Source organism: Rana temporaria, chromosome 1, assembly GCF_905171775.1.
Source record: "Rana temporaria chromosome 1, aRanTem1.1, whole genome shotgun sequence".
NCBI classification, from domain to species: domain Eukaryota; kingdom Metazoa; phylum Chordata; class Amphibia; order Anura; family Ranidae; genus Rana; species Rana temporaria.
In genome coordinates, this window is record NC_053489.1 from 184,141,524 (window position 1) to 184,157,856 (window position 16,333).

Here is a 16,333-nt window from a genome sequence, read left to right on the forward strand (position 1 = left end):
CACAGCAGCATTGACCTTAGGGTTATATACATTTCCTTTCAGGAGAGACTAGGCAGAAAAAACAGCACTTTAAGTGTTAAAAACACTTCTCTTAGTACAGCACCTCCCAGGGGGCGTGTCCCCCGGGTACATCCTACTCTCTGGAACATCCAGCCTCAGTTCGTAGACAAGCAGTACAAACAAAGGAGGGGTGGTGGTGTGTCCGTCCATGAACTCAGAGAAATGGATTTTACGGTGAGTACAAAAATACTATTTTCTCTTCCGTTCATGGATGGACACAGCAGCATTGACCTTAGGGACGTCTCCAAGCAGTGTCAATTTTTTTTTCGAGGGGTGGGAAAAAAAAAACACAGCAAACCAGGTTTCACCCCAAACAAACCAGAGTTCCTCAACAAAGGAACTTCAACCTTAAACTGCCGCCTGTAAAACCTTGCGGCCAAAGGAGGCATCTAAAGATACACTCACATCCACCTTGTAACATTTTGAGAAGGTGTGGATTGATGACCAGGTCGCCGCCTTACATACCTGCAAGACAGATGCTTGATGGCGGAAAGCCCAAGAGGCACCAATCGCCCTGGTTGAATGCGCCGTAACCTGAAAGGGAGGCGCCCGCCCCTTTAGGGCATAGGTCTGGAGCACGACATGTCTGATCCACCTAGAAATGGCGGCCGACGAGACCGCCAGACCTTTTTTAGGACCAGTCACTGACACGAACAGTGAGTCCGACCTCCGAAACGGATCCGTAGCAGACAAGTACACCCGTAGGGCCCGAACCACGTCCAAGGAATGCAAAGTGGCCTCCTTCGGGTTCTTCGGACGAGGACATAAGGATGGCAAAATGATGTCCTCATTAATGTGAAAAGCCGAAACAACCTTTGGAAGGAATGATGGCTGCGGCCGCAGCACCACCTTATCCTTGTGGATGACCAGGTAAGGGGCTTTGCAGGACAAGGCCGCCAGTTCAGATACTCGTCTGACCGAGGTAATTGCTACCAGAAAAAACACCTTCTGGGACAGAGTCAACAAAGGAATCTTCTGAATGTCCTCAAACGGAGCTTCTTGAAGCACCGAAAGAACTAAATTCAAGTCCCATGGAGGCAGTGGAGGACGCACAGGAGGGGCCACATGCCGGACCCCTGCACAAAGGTACGCACCAAGGAGTGCACCGCCAAGGGTCGCTGAAAGTAGAGAGCTAGAGCCGAAATCTGACTCCTAACCGTACTCAAGGCGAGAGCCTGATCCACACTACGCTGTAAGAACAGCAGAATCCGGGACATCACGTATGTACGGGGGTGCCATTTCATCTCCTCACACATAGAGATGTAGGCCTTCCACGTACAATGGTAAATCTTTCATGAAGTGGACTTCCATGCTTGTAGCATGGTAGAGATCACGAGCCTGACAGACCTCGGTCCTTCAACACCTGGCTCTCCACAGCCACCCTGTTAAAGCCAGCGACTGTAAAGCAGGGTGAAAGATAGGACGCTGCGACAGAAGGTCTTCTCTCAGGCGTAGACGCCAAGGGACGTCTGCCACCAGACGCACCAGGCCTGTGTACCAGGGACGGCGCGGCCAATCCGGAGCGATCAGGATTGTCGCTATCCCCTCGGCTTCTACTCTGCGCAGCAGGTGAGGAAGAAGCTTCAGCGGAGGGAAGGCGTATATTAGGTGATAGTGACCCCATGGCGCCACCAACACGTCTGACGCGTCCGCCCACGGGTCCCTCGAACCTGGTCACGAACCGTGACACCTTCCGATTGAGACGGGACGCTAGAAGGTCCACGTCTGGAGTGCCCCATTTTTGGCGCAGACTCTAAAACACCTTCGGGTGTAGTGACCATTCTCCTTGGTCTAGCTTTTGGCGACTTAGGTAGTCGGCTTGCCAGTTCAGCACCTCCAGAATGTACACCGCCGACAGAGCCGGAACGTAACTTTCGGCCCACCGGAGGATGTGCGTGACTTCCGTCACTGCAGCCGAGCTTCGTGTGCCCCCCTGATGATTGACGTACGGCACGGCCGTGGCGTTGTCGGACTGGATTCTGACCGGTCGGCCTTGCAGACCCAGAGACCACTTGGAGAGACAACTTGATAGCTCGGAGCTCCAGTACATTGATTGGAAGACGGGACTCCTCCTGAGTCCAGCGCCCCTGGGCTGTCTGGACACCACAGACACCCCCCCAGCCGGAGAGGCTGGCATCCATCGTGATCACTGTCCAATGACACGGCAGAAAAGATTTTCTGGCCCGAAGTACCGGAGGTGTCAGCCACCACACTAGGGAGGACTTGACCAGTCGACTCACCCGAATCTGGTAATCCAGAGACGAAGGAAGCTTGTTCCAACGTAACAGAATCTCTTTCTGCAACACTCGGGTGTGGAATTGGGCATACGGAACTGCCTCAAACGAGGCCACCATCAGACCCAGCACTCTCATGCAAAAGCGAAGCGACGCCCATTTCTGGGTCGCCAACCGCTGCACCGCAGTATCCAGTGTCTGTAGTTTTTCCGTTGGGAGAAAAACTCTCGTCTCTGAGGAATCCAGGACCAACCCCAGATATTCCAGCCTCTGCGACGTTACCAGTACTGACTTCTGGATATTCAGCAGCCAACCGAATTCTCGGAGGGTCTGACAGGTGATAGACACGTTCTCTTCTAACTCTAAGCTTGAGGAAGCTCTCAGAAGAAGATTGTCCAGGTATCCCACGATAGCGATCCCGCGCTGCCGCAGCAGGGCCAGAATCGGGGCGAGCACCTTGGTGAAAACCCGGGGTGGTGAGGCCAGGCCCAACGGGAGGGCCACAAATTGAAAGTGGAGCCACCCTGCCGAGGCAAGGGGATACTACTTACCCATCCTGCGACCACCGGCTGGAGGTATTCCAGACAGACCCAACGTCCGCAGGTAGATACGGCATGGCTGTCGGCCCGGCACACTGTGACACGGCCATAGAGACCGGTAATATGTGTGCCCTGTAGCATGTAGCTCACCGGCCGCCCCTGGAGCAACAGGACATGTTGTGGACGGCCTAGCTAAAGGCCGGCACATGCTCGATGGCCGAATGGGGGGACTACAAGGATCAAGATCCAGCCTGTCACCCAGTCGGCAGTTGATAGTAGATCCCAGGATCCAAAAATGCAGGAAAAAAATAAAATAAAGGCAAAAAAAAAAAATCGCAAAAAATCTCCAGAGCACATGGGCTCCAGAAGGGCCATGTCTTCTCCTATCGCTAATATACAAAAACAAATCTCCTGCGCTCTGGTATTTTCGGGAAGTGCTATGAGGTGGTGCAGTTCAATTAAAAGTTATCCTCTAGAGCAGGGATATGCAATTAGCGGACCTCCAGCTGTTGCAGAACTATAAGTCCCATGAGGCATAGCAAGACTCTGACAGCCACAAGCATGACACCCAGAGGCAGAGGCATGATGGGAATTGTAGTTTTGCAACATCTGGAGGTCCGCTAATTGCATATCCCTGCTCTAGAGTCTTGCAGCCCTCCTCAGAATCGTGGGAATTCATAGAACTATAAAGGAGAAAAAAAGAGAGCGGAGGGCGCACCGACCTAGTGTGATACTGATAAAATAAATGTATTCAAATATTAAAATCAATAGTTATACGAATAATCGTTTGAACCAACAGTCAATATTACAGCTGACGCGTTTCAGGGGCGTACCCCTTTCTTCAGAGCTAAGTGGTCTGCAGTGCTCTGAAGAAACTGTACTGCAGACCAATTAGCTCTGAAGAAAGGGGTACGCCCCTGAAACGCGTCAGCTGTAATATTGACTGTTGGTTCAAACGATTATTCGCGTTCCACTGATGTTGCTGGACATCTGCTGCACTCATTTTAAAGCCTGATTTTAACTCCAATTTTGTGAGTATAACTATTGATTTTAATATTTGAATAAATTTATTTTATCAGTATCACACTAGGTCGGTGCGCCCTCCGCTCTCTTTTTTTCTCCTATCGCTAGGCAGAAAAAAACTGAGGCTGGATGTTCCAGAGTGGGATTTACCCGGGGACACGCCCCCTGGGAGGTGCTGTACTGAGAAGTGTTTTTAACACTTAAAGTGCTGTTTTTTCTGCCTAGTCTCTCCTGAAAGGAAAGGTATATAACCCTAAGGTCAATGCTGCTGTGTCCGTCCATGAACGGAAGAGAAATTAGATTTTTTATAGGATGTGTTTTATAGCAGAAAGTAATTATTTATATATATGTGTGTGTGTGTGTGTGTGTGTAACGGGAGGGCCCGTGGGACCCAGAAGCGCTTAGAAAGTATGAGATACTCCTGTTTCAGCTTCACCGATGCCTCTTATGTGTAGATCACCCTGTGTCTCTAATAGGGGCACAGGGTGAATGAGAACCCCACTATGGTCTGTGCTAGTCACATTTAACCACTTAAGCCCCGGACCTTTAGGCAGCTTAATGCCCAGGCCAGGTTTTGCGATTCGGCACTGCGTCACTTTAACAGACAATTGCGCGGTCGTGCGACTTGGCTCCCAAACAAATCGGACCCCCGACCTGCGGAAAGGCAAGGACGTACATGTACGCCCATTTGCCTGTACGTGCCATATTGTGGACGTACATATACATGCGGCCGTCGGGAAGTGGTTAATGCGGTATAGATATTGTATATATACTGTGTGTTGACTGATGTGTACTATTAAGCTTGCTGTGGTAATTAAGTCTGCTACTGTGATGTAAATCAACCTAGGATGGCTCCTAAGAACCTTTCCCTGGTGTTATGCTAATTGACACTGTATTGTGTGAATTTCTATTGATGATAAATGTGTCTACTAAAAGATGTGTATTGAGGGGGGCTCGTTAGTAACCATTGTATGATGTTGTGGGCGGAGTGTGTCATTGTCCATTTGATTACTGCAAGTATTCTTTTTGGTGTATATAAGAGCCTGCCTTCTCAATAAAGATTGGCTAGTCCTGTTGAACCAGAGAACAGAGCTGTGTCTCGTTTCTGGGGGGGAAATCCGTATGGTTCGTGTCGCCGGATTGTGGAGTGTCGATAAGCTGTCTTGGGTTCGGAATGGAATATCTTAAACGGCGTTAACCCCTGTCCCATTTGGGGTTCCGTTACAATATATATATATATATATATATATATATATATATATATATATATATATATTTTTTTTTTTGTTTTAATTGTTGGTCTTTTTGTTTATAGCACAAAAAATAAAAACCGCAGAGGTAATCAAATACCACTAAAAGAAAGCTCTATTTGTGGGGGGGAAAAAGGACATTAATTTTATTTGGGTACAGTGTCACACGACCACGCAATTGTCAGTTAAAGCAAAGCAGTGCAGTATCACAAAAAATGGCCTGGTCAGGAAGAGGGGAGCTGAAGTGGTTAAACAAAATTCCAAAAAATTAAAGTCCTATTTATTTAAGCCCACTGTGCTCGTGCAGGTGCTCAGTATAGTAGTTATACTTTGGTGCGTTTCCATCCTAATTTCCTCCTCCACATCCCACCTACAACAAGAAACCATGCCTAGATGTCAGGAAAACAAGCCCACCCAGCTGGCTAACAGCCGCCACGCCCAAAAAGTGTATGTGTGTGTGTTGTGCTTGAGAGAGGAAATGCAGAGGACCGGGGACAGGGAGAGCCCAGCCTGCGGTACGCTGGACCTCTGCTTCATAGAATTGAAATAGTAATTCTGATTGTTCCAGGTGAATGTGGTATGCCAACATGGTAAGACTTCTAGCAGAAGCACCATGGGTCCTGCCAGGCCATCCAGCACTACTGTATTAAAAAACTATTTACCATCCTGCTTTTCGGTCAGTGGGTTTAACATCATGACTGTTGAGGGCCATGTTCTAAAGAACAGGGGAATCTCCGAGTCTTTAATTACTAAAATGAAGGCTAAGAATTCCACTTATTATAAGGTCTATCATTGGACTTGAGAGGCATATGTCACTAGGTGCGAGAGTCTAGGGGTTCTCCGTGGGATGAATGATCTCCTGCTTGCAGTTGGGTCTGGATTAACATTTGAGTCTCAGCATCAAGCGCCTGAACTTTCCATTCTAATAAAGAGACCATTGGCCTCTCACTTTTTGATGAAGACCTTTTTTCAAGGGAGTGTCCCATGCAACTTCCCCTGTCTGTTCCTCCATGACATCTGAATTGTGTTCTCTCTGCACTTCAGAAGCCAGCACTTAAACCCATTGGAGACATTTCTCTCGGCCACAAGGCGATTTTGGTCTTTGGTTCAAATGTTCTCTAGGTTCTACCAGGTAGATATCTCTCCCTCATCTGCTAGCTTCCGTGTAAGGGCCTTCAGATGACTCTTAACTGCAGACACCCCCAGATTTCTATTGTTTACCTTGTATTTCACCCCTCAGACTGCTTTTGGATGTCCTGAAGGTTTAACACTTCCTGTGAGCCATAATGGACAAGAAAGAAAATAGGATTTTTGTACTCACTGTAAAATGCTTGCCTTGGATTCTATTGAGGGACACATTATGATTATGCTCTCATTATTGTTTTGCTATAACGTTGGCATGCTGGTAGTAGGAGGGGTTATTCCCTGGTCTGGCGTACAGTTTGTCAGTGTACAATCCTCCTACAGTGGCAGTATAACCTGGAAGTTTAAGAGTTCATGTTTCCCTCAAACTCCAAGAAAAATAATTTAACAGACAAGTACAAAACAAGGAGTGTCTCTTTATAGTATAATGAGAAAGAAATTCAACGTTAAAGTATAAAGCAAGCTTAACTTTATAGCCCATATCTACGGTGTAGGTTGCTATAATGTTTAACTTTTTGAGCTTACAATAAAAATTTGGTTTAAAAGGGAATATTGAGAGGTTAAAATTAAGTGGATGGAGGATGCGGCTTGCTATGATTAAACATTTTAACAAAAATTTTGTATTTATTTATTCACATGAATACTTGCAACTTACATATGATGGCCCAGAAGCTTGAGGCGGTTGTGAAGAAAAGCAAATGGAAGGGTAGTCTAGTGTGTGCAGTACTGGACATTGAAATACCATGCTCCAGTATGTACTGGTGCTCTATATCACCAGGAGGAGAAATCCTCTTGTAAGATTTAAGAAGATTGATCAAATTTAAAGCCTGCAAGTAAAAATTCCAAAATATTAAAAAAACATATTCAACAACTAGGAAATACACAGAAACAGCCAAGCTCTGTATGTTTTTAATAGATGCTGAATAAGATAGGGAAAAGCCCTCAGACACAAAAACAATGACAGATGTAATCAAACAAAAAAATAAAATCTGTGTTTTTTAATATTCTAAAGTAAAAAGCTAAAATATCATGAATATGCCATTATAGCATAATTTATTCAAATTGAAATAATACATAAGTATATCACAACAGAATAACATAGCGCTGTTAGAACATCGAAATGCCACCTACAAATCAGATCAATATTACCGCAGTAATATGACTATATAAATTAAACACTAAACATTTCGAAATCTGGAACTGGGACCACTGAGGTTACTCTACCTGACTAAGTTGGATATTGGTATTCTTTTCATCTGCAGCCATTATAACTTGCAAGGCCGCCTCAATAGTTTCATAGTCATAGGGATCCATCTGAAAGAGATTATGAAGTGGACACAAGGAAACAATTAAGTGATTTATGATGCCAGATCAACACATGAAATTATAATTTGCATCACCACAGAGTGGGACTGTGGATACGAAAACAAAAAAAACAGTGCCACGTCCCGATATATCAGATTGAAAAATTAGAATGGCAGATGATGGACTTTTTAGGCATAATATAGTTAAAACATGTATAAATTTATTGGAGGAGAAACAAAATTAATTAAAAAAGCATATACATAACAATAATTGCCATTGCTAGAAAGGCCTAAGAACACAAAGGGACATAACACAACACAAGTAAAGATAAGGAAGGAAGGCGGAGAATATACTGAAATTCAAAGGGCACAGCTAATTTCGCTGGAATCGAATTCTTTCATTGCTTCATACGGAACAATCAATGGTTAGACAAGTCCTCTAATAAGCAAGCAACTATTGCAGCGGTCGTTATATAACTGAGCCAAAGAAGCAAACTAGTCTCAACAGAATAGTTGCAGGTATTACCACTGATTAGGGAGACTGACCAAACACAAAGGAGGTATTATCCACAAAAGGTGACAATATCCATGCAAGCATAGGATTGTCCACCTGTAGTGACAGTCTCGATGGTAAAATGTGAATTTCCCATACTTGTATTTAACGTGGACATAATATATTTGTTGAGTAAAAACTTCAGCTACAACACTGCCCAAATTGGGGACACAAGGGGATATACAGTGACATTTTAATATATACCGGTATATACTATATAAAAAGATTAGCTTTGAGGGCTCAACTACTAGAGACTCTGAAATATTTATTTGTATGCAGAAAACAGCAACAACCTAAAGCAAACCTGTCACAAAAAATACTAGGCAGCCATTCCTGGACACCTTTTAAAAATAAGACGCATCAGCATGATGGCAAGGCAAATTGGCTTTCTAAAGAATTGGTCAACAATGACAGCCTCTACATTTTTCCCATGGCAAAAAAAAAAAAAACCCTCTTTTGCCTCGATGTGCATTGTCGAGTTAACCACTTGAGGACAGCTGCACGCAGATATACATCTGCAGAATGTCACGGCTGGGCACAAGGGCGTACATGTACGTCCCCTTTAAGAGCCCAGCCGTGGGTTGCGCAGCACCGGCAGTGTGCTCGTGACCCGGTCCTCTCCTTCGTGACCGTCCCCCGCAGTGTCCTGCGATCAAGTCACAGAGAGGAAGAACGGGGAGAGGCAAGTGTAAACAAAGCTCTCCCCGTGCGTCCTAGTGTGGCTGTGACTGATCGTCCGTTCCCCGTCTTAGGGAACGACGATCAGTGACGTCACATGCTAAGCAACGCCCCCCACAGTAAGAAACACACATTAGGGCACACTTAACCCCTACAGCGCCCCCTCTTGGTTAACCCCTTCACTGCCAGTTTCATTTTTACAGTAACCAGTGCATTTTTATAGCACTGTTCGCTGTAAAAATGACAATGTCCCAAAATAGTGTCAAAAGTGTCTGATGTGTCAGCCATAATGTCGCAGTCACGATAAAAATCGCTGATCGCCGCCATTACAAGTAAAAACTTTTTTTTTTTTTAAAAACAATAAAACTATCCCCTATTTGGTAGACGCTATACATTTTGCGCAAACCAAACGCTTATTGTGATTTTTACCAAAAATATGTAGAAGAATACGCATCGGAATAAACTGAGGAAAAAAAAAAAGTTTTTTTATATATTTTTTGGGGATATTTATTATAGCAAAAAGTAAAAAAAATATTGCATTTTTTTCAAAATTGTCGCTCTATTTTCGTTTATAGCACAAAAAATAAAAACCGAGGAGATTAAATACCACCAAAAGAAAGCTCTATTTGTGCGAAAAAAAGGTTGAGAATTCTGTTTGGGAGCCACGTCGCACGGCCGCGCAATTGTCAGTTAAAACCACGCAGCGCCGAATCGCAAAAAGTGGCCAGGTCTTTAAGCTGCATAATGGTCCGGTCCTTAAGTGGTTAAAGAAAACCTGTACTAAAAAGTAACACATAAGCTGCCATTTCTAACCTACTTCTCAAAACATTCATTACCTAGCCGTATCTGGGCTCCAGTATTTTCTGGGTATTGATCTGACCCAAAACAAGCATGAAGCAATTCAAGGCAAAACTCCTAACCTGTATACAATCATTGGCCAACTTTATTAGTACACCTTACTATTACCGGGAAGGACCCCCTTAATTCTTGGTGGCATAGATTCAACAAGGTGAGATACGAAGAGAGGAAATGGATAGCCGCACTCTAATAACCGAAAAGGTTGTCTTTTTATTCAAACGAACAGCAAATACATCACTTCACAAGGTCACAGCAAAGGAACAGCCGACGCGTTTCGCACTGAGCTAGTGCTTAATCATGGCTAGTGTGCAAACTGGACTGTTTAACCTATATATAAGAAATAAAGGTGAGCATGTGACTCCCATCACCAAATGGCCGGGAGGAATCTGTAATTGAAAGACCCCCCCCCCCCACACCAGATCTGTGCATACTAAAACTTATACGTGTGAACACACCTTAATCAACACAAATTCTCTGATCCCTCACAAAACTTCTTTTGCATATATAGAGTGAAAATAAAAAGTATATATGTGTATACATAACACAATCATCATGTAAAACAGAAACACCCTATACAATAAAAAGTTGTGCATAGTACATAAACATAAACATTATGTGTGTAGTGATCTAAACATAACATAGGCATGTGTATATATAGAGATATATATGTCAGAAGACACCCATATGTGGGTGTATCCCGCTATATGCCTCTCTATCATAAATATATATGTGAACAGTGAAAATATATATGTGATATCTTGATATTTGTCCATCAACCATACCTATCAGAAGTGAACAGTCTCCAAACCAAGAACCAATAAGCATATATAGAACGCACTATAGTGCATAAATATATAGATATGTATACTAGCTCATGCATGTTAAGTGTAGAGCTAGAACGCACTATAGTGCGTAAGTGTGTAGAATTGTATGCATATAGCTAGTGCGTTGCAAGCACTAGAATGGCTCTAGTATCTGGGATCCCGGGTTTTTTACGGGACACTCAGCAGCTCCTTCAGAAATTTGACGAGTTTTCCTGGGATGCCAAATATAGATGGATCAGCTGCGATGTGGTCAGCTTATACTCTTGTATCCCACACCATTTGGGTCTCTTGGCTGTTAGTCACTTTTTACAAGAGTCAGGTAGATTCTCCCTGGCCCTACAGGAGTTCATTATTTTGTCCCTGGAATACCTGCTTACTCACAATTTTTTCATGTTTGATGGGGACTATTACCTATTGCCAATCTCTACATGGGATGGTGGGAGAGGTCCCGCATCTTTGGATGTGATAGCCCCCGTCGCCTGGATACGTTTTTTTTCTGCCGCTACATAGATGATTTACTTTTCATCAGGTCCGATGAGTCTGCCAGTCTTGAGTCATGGTTGTCATATTTTAATGACAACACCCTCAACTTACGTTTTACCGGCAACCTGCAACCAATCACCATTGATTTTCTGGATGTCAGGCTCACCGGCACTGATGGCTCTATCACTACAAGTCTATTCAGAAAAGACACGGCGGGCAATGCCCTATTGCGTGGGGATTCTTCCCATCCCCAGCATACAATTAAAGGTATTCCTTTTGGGCAATTTCCCAGGCTCAAACGACTATGTAGCAAGCCAGAGGACTTCACATGTGAATCCCGGGATATGGCACTCAGATTCAAAGCTAGGGAGTACCCTACCAAAATCATCAACAAGGCGCTACATAGAGTTGAGTCTATTCCCAGACCCTCTCTGCTTGTTTTCGACCAAGGTCAATCGAGACAATTGGTTGACGTTTAAAGGTACCTTCAAATGCGGTATAGGGGGTTGTAGATACTGCAAATACATCACCCCAGGTCCTTCGGTGCATTCTCATTCATGTAATAAAGATAGTGACATCAAGCAGTTCATCAACTGCAACACAATGTACCTAGTGTATGTCATCACCTGCGACATGTGTCACGTTCAATATGTGGGTCGCACGATCAGGAGGCTAAAGGATCGACTTTGTGATCATCTCTATGATATAGAGAAAGATCACAACACCAATGTAGCTAGGCATTGGAACCTAGTGCACTTTAAGGACACGTCCAGTCTTCATATACAGGGCATGGAAAAAATCATTTGTCCTGTGAGAGGTGGAGATAAGTTCAGGATGTTGTGCAGACGCGAGGTCTTTTGGATATTTTTTTTAAACACCAGGATTCCTAAGGGGTTAAACTTCCACTCTATATATACACATGCCTATGTTATGTTTAGATCACTACACACATAATGTTTATGTACTATGCACAACTTTTTATTGTATAGGGTGTTTCTGTTTTACATGATGATTATGTTATGTATACACATATATACTTTTTATTTTCACTCTATATATGCAAAAGAAGTTTTGTGAGGGATCAGAGAATTTGTGTTGATTAAGGTGTGCTCTCACATATGTGTTTTAGTATGCACAAGTGAGCTGTGACTCCCATCTGTTGTGGGGGGGGGGGAGTCTTTCAATTACAGATTCCTCCCGGCCATTTGGTGATGGGAGTCACATGCTCACCTTTATTTCTTATATATAGGTTAAACAGTCCAGTTTGCACACTAGCCATGATTAAGCACTAGCTCAGTGCGAAACGCGTCGGCTGTTCCCCTGTTCCTTTGCTGTGACCTTGTGAAGTGATGTATTTGCTGTTCGTTTGAATAAAAAGACAACCTTTTTGGTTATTGGAGTGCGGCTATCCATTTCCTCTCTTCGTATCTCATGCATGGTCAGTGCATTGCCATCACCCACGGTATCCTGAGTCAGTCTACTCTACATAGCGACCCACCTGGAGCGGTGATCCTCTTTTTTTCTCTAGATTCAACAAGGTGTTGGAAACATTCCTCAGATTTTGGTCCATATTGACAGGATAGCATCACGCAGTTGCTGCAGATATGTCAGCTGCACATCCATGATGCAAATCTCCCATTCCACCACATCCCAAAGGTGCTCTACTGGAATGAGAGATCTGGTGACTGTGGAGGCCATTGGAGTACAGTGAACCCATGGTCATGTTTAAGAAACCAGTTTGAGATGATCTGAGCTTTGTGTCATGGTGCATTATCCTGCTGGAAATTAGTCTTCAGAAGATGGTTACACTGTAGTCATAAAGGGATGAACTTGGTTAGCAATAAAACTTAGGCAGGGCCTAGTGTTTAAACCAGGGGTCTCCAAACTTTTGAAACAAAGGGCCAGTTTACGGTCCTTCAGACATTAGGGGGGCCGGACTGTGATCACTGGGCGTAGAACAGGTCCTAATGTCAGTGGGGAAAAAACAATGCCCTTTCTTTGGTGTCAGTGGAAGCAATTGTGCCCCTTTGTTGATGTCATTGGGAGGAATAGAGCCCCATCATTGGTGTCATAGGAAAGAATTGGGCTCCATCATTGGTGTCATCGGGCCCCATTGTTGGTGCCAATGGTAGAAATTGGGCCCCATCGTTGGTGTCATTGGGAGGGATTATGCCCCACAGTTAGTATCAGTGGATGAAATGGTGCCCCAAGGGCCAGATAAATGCAAGCAATCTGGCCCCCGGGCCGCAGTTTGGAGACCACTGGTTTAAACGATGCTAAATTGGTACAAAGAGGCCCAAGGTGTGCCAAGAAAATATCCCCAACAGTATTACACCAACCTGAACCATTGATACAAGGCAGGATGGATCCATGCTTTCATGTTGTTTACGCCAAATTCTGACCCTACCATCTGAATGTTGCACAACTTTGCATCTGAAGTGTCATATCTAGGGGGCAGAGTCACCGTCATAGAAGCTAAAATGGGAGAAGTGACATCTTCCTTCAACAGATTGGTGGATGCACAGGGGGAAGAAGCAGAGGACAGAGTGGATGAAGGCCAAAATAGCAGATTTGGAAGACCGTTCCAGGAAGAACAATTTAAAAATAAGAGGCATACCAGAATCCGTCCCAGAATCTGCACTAAAAGATTACTTCACACAGCTACTCTCCGCTTTCTTCCCTGATACCCCCCAAGGGGAGCTGAGTGTTGATACACCACCTGCCAAAACCGCCGCATCTATCGGACACTATACCAAGAGACACTATTGTCCGCACAATTTTTTTTTTTTTTTTCATGTAAAAGAAAAACTTCTATGCGCCACAAGGAAGCCTTATGCCACCCTGGCTTTCTTTGCGGATTTATCTACATACACCATGTTACAAAAGCAAGAATCTATCCACCATCACTAAACCACTCGGAACCACCAAATTCAATATAAGTGGGGTCACTCGGTTAAACTAATCATCACTAAGGACAATAAGTCCTTCCCTGTCCGCAACTTGGACGAAGGCCTCTCACTAGTGTGCCAATGGTACACCTTGGAACCGCTGGAACAACGCCAATTTAACATCTATAACACAATCATCTCACCATGCCGATCAAAATCACGTCCTTAGGGGGCGTGGCCGTGACATGAACGTGTGAGGATGTGTGTTGGAAGAGCTCCGTGAACCCACTGCTACTACTGCACCCATTTCTGGGGGGATTTCAGCTCTGGACTATGCCATCCAGAAGGCGGACGTCCCTGCAGCCCCAGCGGACTCCTCAGACCCGATCCGGCTCCCTGGATTTGGACTTTCAAGATGGCACCGACTGGTAAACACTGCGTACACGTGCGGCCTCCCCTATCTCCTTTTCACGGCTTCCATCTCCCTCGCTCCTTCCCCCTGCCTCACCTGCTAGCTCAGCCAGCTCTATACCCCCAACAATGGGGATGTCATGGGGGACACGATCTTCGGGCCCACATCCTCGCCCTTCATCCTAAAAAGCTGACTGAGAACTGTTTGCCATTAGGGTTAAGAAGACCTTTAGGCAGGACATTGAGGCCCTGCAGGCAGACACTGCGCACATTGGGGGTAGAGTGGAGGACTTGGAGGCACAATGGGAAGTTATCAGGCCTGCCCTGCAAGCTCTCCATGAACGTTGTAAGATACAGGACCGCCGGACTAACTCCTTGATTGACCAGATGGATGACTTTAAGAACAAAAGTCGGAGGCGTGGCTTAGCTGGGGATGTAGACGGTCGCACGTCCTGTGAGCTCCACCGATCATCCGCTCGATTATCCTGCTGACAAGCCGCTCGTGGCTTATTTTTGGTCCCGCTACATACCTTGACTCTCCTGGCTGCTACAGCTACCCTCGACGGTACCGGATCGGGCATAGATAAGATGTCCCGGCGCAATCCACAAGGCCGCACAGCTCCGGACCACGTGATCCAAGATGGCGGCGCCGCGCAGTCGGCGAAAGAGAAATACAGGGCTGCTGCTCAGAAGGTGTTCTCCCCGATCAGCACCCGCGAGCTCCTGGAGGTCCCTGGGGATGGCGGAGATAACCACAGCGGGTCCCAATCCGACGCTGACGACACTGTGCCCCTGGAGGACCCATCCGCGCCAGTGCTGCCATGGAAAGCAGTGAGTACATCACCAGGGTCTCATGTGCTGGATGCGGTGGAGGCCTCAGGCCCGGACGGGCCTGAACCCACACTAAGGGACATTTTTGCAGCAATCACGGCCTGCAATGCCTCAGTGACACACCTGGCATCAGAACTTAAGGGGGTGAAGGCTGAAATGACATACATGCGCCAGGACATGCAGAAGCTGCGGGATCGCACTACTGATGTTGAGGGCCGTGTTAGTGTACTGGAGGATGACTTAGCCCCTATGCAGAGGGAGGTACATGCCCAGCAACTGATGGTCGCTAAACATGCGGCAAAAATCGATGAACTCGAAAATAGGATGCGCCGCAATAATGTTAGAGCCATTGGGATACCGGAAAGAATGGAGGGAAAGAATCCGGTGGCATTCATAGAGCAATGGCTGACAGAGAAATTCGGAAAAGACTCTTTTTCAAATATGTTTGCGGTGGAACGCGCACACCGTGTCCCTCTGAGGCCTTTACCCCCTGGGAACCCGCCCAGGGCCTTTCTATTTAAACTACTACACTACAGGGACAGGGATGTCATCCTGTCTAAGGCACGCACCCTGGGGGATGTTTTAGTTATGGACAACTCCAAGATATCCTTGTTTCCGGACTTTTCAGCGGAGGTGCAAAAGCAGCGCGCTCAATTTAATGATGTCAAGAAGCGGCTGCGCTTCCTGGAATTGCAGTATGCCATGCTTTATCCTGCTAAGCTCCGTGTGGTAGCTAGTAATGAAGTGCACTTTTTTGAGACCTGCCCAAGCCATGCAATGGATGGATAGAGAGGAGCGCTCTTTGCGTGAAGATTTGGGGAGAAGACGCAGAAATGAGTAACCGCCACCTGCCTCACTTACAAGCACCAGTTACATTGTCTAACAGCGGGACAGGAAAGATGTCTTATTTCAAGCTCCTTCCAAGGCGGAGAACTGTTTCCACAGGAGGTGTTTGTACTGTTTGAACATGTTTGGTTCTACACTGAAAAAAGATCCGCTGAATGCGGATGCCCTTGAGCTGGCTAGTGAACTTTGCCCCCTAGAACTGAGTCCCTCGTGGACAAGAAGGCTCATTGACTGTTTTTCATTATTTTTTGTTCCTTTGCTAAATTTTTTGAGCTTGATAATGGTCCTTTTGGACGATATGTCTACAGTCTGCTTAACCTTTGCTTCCACAGGTTGTGCCCAATGCGCCTGGACTGAGTCATTAGGGAGACTTCCTCCCGTGTTTAGTGCTCTCCACAGTGTTAGAAA

At 45.5% G+C, this 16,333-nt stretch overlaps 1 protein-coding gene across 1 annotated transcript in view; it reads right to left on the reverse strand.

The window, feature by feature from the left end:
* The window catches only part of KNTC1 (kinetochore associated 1), a 552,295-nt gene that overhangs the window by 147,405 nt on the left and 388,557 nt on the right, over positions 1–16,333 (reverse strand). The window contains exons 45-46 of the mRNA XM_040347334.1: positions 7,474–7,563; positions 6,905–7,076 (exon numbers count right to left, since the gene is read on the reverse strand). Of these exons, the coding sequence (XP_040203268.1) occupies positions 6,905–7,076; positions 7,474–7,563 (262 nt within the window). The remainder of the gene's footprint in view (positions 1–6,904; positions 7,077–7,473; positions 7,564–16,333) is intronic.